Source organism: Triticum aestivum, chromosome 3B (genome assembly GCF_018294505.1).
Source record: "Triticum aestivum cultivar Chinese Spring chromosome 3B, IWGSC CS RefSeq v2.1, whole genome shotgun sequence".
Lineage (NCBI taxonomy): Eukaryota > Viridiplantae > Streptophyta > Magnoliopsida > Poales > Poaceae > Triticum > Triticum aestivum.
In genome coordinates, this window is record NC_057801.1 from 386,595,172 (window position 1) to 386,599,800 (window position 4,629).

The 4,629-nt window shown below is 47.1% G+C and overlaps 1 protein-coding gene across 1 annotated transcript; it reads right to left on the reverse strand.

The window, feature by feature from the left end:
- Positions 1–2,104: 2,104 nt before the first annotated feature.
- LOC123069977 (protein CONSERVED IN THE GREEN LINEAGE AND DIATOMS 27, chloroplastic) lies at positions 2,105–3,949 on the reverse strand. Its single transcript, XM_044492977.1, has 7 exons — positions 3,594–3,949; positions 3,335–3,487; positions 3,133–3,210; positions 2,967–3,062; positions 2,837–2,872; positions 2,541–2,698; positions 2,105–2,447 (listed from the first exon to the last, which is right to left on the reverse strand). Exons 1-7 carry the CDS (start codon positions 3,858–3,860, stop codon positions 2,285–2,287), a joined length of 951 nt encoding a protein of 316 aa, XP_044348912.1. The 5' UTR covers positions 3,861–3,949; the 3' UTR covers positions 2,105–2,284.
- Between the last annotated feature and the right edge of the window lie 680 nt (positions 3,950–4,629).

Sequence of the window (4,629 nt, forward strand, 5' to 3'; positions counted from 1 at the left end):
TTTATCGGTAACGTACCGGGACCACCGGGAGGGTCCCGGGGGTCCACCAAGTGGGGCCACCATCCCCGTAGGGCAGCATGGGCCAAGTGTGGGAGGGGACCAGCCCCTGGTGGGCTGGTGCGCCCCCCCACAAGGTCCCAAGGCGCCTAGGGTTTGGGGAGGGGGCGCCCCACCTTGCTTGGGGGGCAAGTTTCCCCCTCTCCTCCCTTTGGCCGCCCCCCTAGATGGGATCTAGGGCTGGCCGCCGCCCCTAGGGGGTGGAAACCTAGGTGGGGGCGCAACCCCCTCTTCCCCTATATATAGTGGAGGCATAGGAGGAGCCCAACACACGAAGTTTCGTCTCTGATTGGCGCAGCCCTACCTCTCTTTCTCCTCATATCTCGCGGTGCTTGGCGAAGCCCTGCTGGATCACCACGCTCCTCCACCACCACCACGCCGTTGTGCTGCTGCTGGATGGAGTCTTCCTCAACCTCTCCCTCTCTCCTTGCTGGATCAAGGCATGGGAGACGTCACCGGGCTGTACGTGTGTTGAACACGTAGGTGCCGTCCGTTCGGCACTAGGATCTCCGGTGATTTGGATCACGACGAGTACGACTCTTTCAACCCGATTCTCTTGAACGCTTCCTCTTAGCGATCTACAAGGGTATGTAGATGCACTCTCCTTCCCCTCGTTGCTAGTTTCTCCATAGATAGATCTTGGTGACACGTACGAAAATTTTGAATTTCTGCTACGTTCCCCAACATCTTTTGCCACCATGACGAGTCTATTAGACACTTATTTGTAAGTTCGCTCGTGTAGTATGGGCCATAGTTTATGTAGTTTTAAATTTTTACCCCCACATAGTGCACGTAACATGTTCAGCAATTGGTTGCAGGGTATTGATAAACAATTTTCTGCACATATTCTTGTGGGAACGACTGTCTTATGCTGGGCACTGTGCCTTACCAGGTATGATGTCGTTTTTAATAATAAATGTGTTTCTTCTCCTGTGCAGGTTATTCATGCATGTACGTGATGGTTCTGTACTTGGTCTATCCTGTAGAAGCCAGAGGACAGAGACATTTTTATTATGATGTCTACACGGCTGGAGCGTACGGCCAGGGAGGTTTTCTCCCTTCTTAGATGACGGTGTAATCTCCGTATACGATCTGCCCACCCTAGATTGCATTGATTTATTTTTTTCTTCAAAACAATGTTTATTTTCGGTGGTTTGGATTTGTTGGTTGTGTGCATCTTGTTATGCAGAGGCCGGGCAATGCAGTTGTATAACCTTGATAAATCAATTCAAGGAAATGTCATTTATCAAAAAAAAACTACTTGTAATTAGAGTATCATATCTAGTATCGTGTATCCTAACTAGACAATTTTAATGAGATGATATAGAATTAAATAGTCAAATAGTGGATTGAGTATTATATCATAGTACCTTATCATAATAAAAAATATTATATGGAGTACTACTATATCTGTCTTACACGGAAATAAGTAAGGTTATCTAAAATACTAATCTATAATATTATGCATTACGAAGATAGTAACATATGTTGTTAAAAAAGGTAGTATCATATGCACGATACTAACTTACGACTACCCTTACTAGCAGTCTACATTGCCACGTCCAACGCGTTGCCGACTTGGCAACCAACACGATGCAACCCCATATGCGGTACAACCACCGGAGTAGGGTACGGTTTACAACTCTCACATGACCACTTTCCTAAACATATTTAAACAACGGTAATGATAACTCCCGAACGTTCGGGAATTAAGCATGGCAACCCAAACGGGTTTAGATGGCAAGTTTATTTTGCGTGAAATTAGGGAAACATGGCAATTTTCTGACAAAAAACAAAAAGGACGAAGTAGCCCTCCCCTATGAACTAAAGTTGCCATGTAAAAACGTTCGGGATGAAATGCTCAAAATCCGAACGTTCGGGAGTTATTGGATTCCTTAAACAAACTTGGTGAGAAAACTATCTAGGACTCTAAACTTACGTGACCTTAGACTACAACTAGGTTAATTTCTACATTAGCTTTTCAAAATTTGTGTTAATCTGTAGGAGGTGGTTTAGAATGTTAAGTTTTAGGGGAAGATGCTTTAAGTTTACAACAATGGGGCAGCCAGTGAGCTGTTATTATGAAGCAATCTATTACAGAATCAACAACATCGTTCTTCCCAAAATTTCATTCCGATAAGATACATTTGCTTAACTTGTGCTTATTATATAAATGTGGCAAACTGCATATACCAGAATACGTATGTACTATTACTATTTGCTATCATCAGTTGAGCAGGTCGTCTGAGGTGCAGTACTGACCGCCGGCGAGCGCCCGGTAGTAGCGATCCCTGCAGTAAACCGGGCGTCCATTGGCGGCCTCCGCAGCAGCCGCAGCGAGGTCGTCGTCTTGCCTCACCTCGGCAGGCAGCTTCAGCAGGTCTTCTCTCCTGCACGTAGGCACGTTCAGTTAATTCCACTTGCAACAATGGCTTACAGTCCATTGTGAAAGCTGGGTAGCAGCATTGAGCTGGCTGACTCACCTCATGATCGGCTTAGAGGAGGCGGTAGTGGGGGCTCCATTGAAGGAGTGGACGAATTCCTCGACGGGGGCGGCGAACGTGAAGAGTGCCACCGCCCCGACGAGCAGCGCACCGGTGCCAACCAGTGTCTGTTTGAGCAGGTTGATCACCGGCTTTACCTGAAGAATCCGTCGATCACCAAGATAAAATGTGAAAATCGATTTTTATAGTTATATAAGCGTCAAGGATCATATATGTTTTCCCGCCAAAAGAAAGAAGCATATGTAATGATAAGAAGAAGACAAACTACAAGTTACCTTGTAAGATCCCAATAACCTGTCGCGAGCCAGCACCTGCATCAGGAAGGAATTAGACGTTTAAAGGCAGTCTGAATTGCATGGCTGTGCTTAAGCTGAGGAAGCAAGCATGGATGATATTGATACATACCACTGCTGGCTTGACCCACATTTGGCCATCGTACCACCCGGTTTCTTCATATGGCACGACTGCCGACAATAGCCTGTCACCAACGTAGCTCCAACCCTGCAGCACTAGCAGGTATTGTTAGACTAGCACAGTTTTCTCAAATACGGCCGATGTTTGCCAAACTTACCAGGTAGATCCTGAGAACCACGAGAGACACCAGGAGCAGGGTCCCAATCCCAGCAGCTAGCACGAACTTGAGTGGATCCTGCATAGCGTTGACATACATATCATGGAGAAATTGGTCAAACAACACTGTGAGGAACAACATACTAGCACAATTTCCGCTGCTCATTAAACTGAAAATATAGAACCATGACGAACGGCCGTACCTTTCCGGGACTGAAACTTGCGGCTGAGATTGGGGCCGCCAGAACTGTAAATGTGACCAGGCACAGGCTGCCTAGGCGCATGAAGAAAGAGCCTGGACTCAGCTCTGCCCACGAGTACAAGGTGCTCTCCTTGAGAGCGGAGTACTCGTTAACCTGAGCCAATCATCCAAATTAACCAGCAACATCTTTCATTCAGACTGCAAAGCTAGGTGCATGCCCCAAGTGTCTAATTTCTTTTGTGCGAGACGCTAAATCATACCGGCCTTTGCTCGTATGGGACTCCGATCTCCATCCTGGGGTCCCAGCTCGGGCCGCCCCCGGCGAAGCGGCTTCGGCTGCTCTCCGGCTCCTCCTCCTTGAGCGCCATCGCCACCGCCACGCTCCTCAGCCTCTTTGCCCTCGTGGACGCTCCACGGCCCTGCGGAAGGGCTCCGGCGAGCCGCCGCGGGGATGCTGTCGCGCCATGGTCATGCCCAAGAAGCAGTGCCACAGGCTGGACGGTAGTAATCTTCAGGCGGAGCAACATGGAAAAACTTGCGCCTGTTATCTTCTTGCCCACCGTACGTACTGAGCTCGGGGAGCGAGAGGCATGTATAGCCTGAACCTTTTACGTGGCCCCGGTTTTTCTTTTTGGTTGCAGTTTTTCACTTTTTTGTGGCCGAGGCAGTGGAGTGGTCGCGACGGCCAGGTCTGGACACTCTGCCTACACGTGGTGGGATGCGCCGTGGCACGCTGCCTGCTCGTGCCGGCGCACGGCAACCCAGGTGCGCACCACAATCTCCAATAATAATAATAATCATACACCTACTTAAAAAAAAATTCGAGCGCCAAAGGCATACCTTACTTTTATAAAAGGAAGAAAAAACAATGGACAAGAGGCCAAACGATGGAACAAGCCTCCATCTTCGACACACACCCTTACACCCCACACATTAGCCTATTCCTACATTCAATGGCGGAGGACAAAAAAAATTAAGGTAGGGCGGACCCATAATAAAAATGTCCCCGTGTCCACACGTACATCACACACGCAAGTATATCAAGCAATTTTATAGTACATAATAATAATGCAATCAACAAATTAAATGTCAGACCATGAAAATATTTACCGAATTAAAACATTTCACTTGAAATACTAGTTGATTGTGTGAAATTGAACAATGAGAAAGCAGAAAACTCCTAACTATGGAAACAACGGTGATCAGCAAAATTGAAAAATCACTCCCAAAAACCAAAAAAATCAAAGTAATCAAATTCCTTGTACATAAAGTTCAAAACCCTATCAATATAGATTA

Coding starts and splice junctions, on each gene's coding strand:
- LOC123069977 (XM_044492977.1), bottom strand. CDS start 3,860: ATGTTGCTCCGCCTGAAGATTACTACCGTCCAGCCTGTGGCACTGCTT. Junction 3,063..3,132: donor TGGTTCTCAGGATCTACCTG/GTAAGTTTGGCA, acceptor CTAGTGCTGCAG/GGTTGGAGCTACGTTGGTGA. Junction 2,699..2,836: donor GGTTATTGGGATCTTACAAG/GTAACTTGTAGT, acceptor CGGATTCTTCAG/GTAAAGCCGGTGATCAACCT.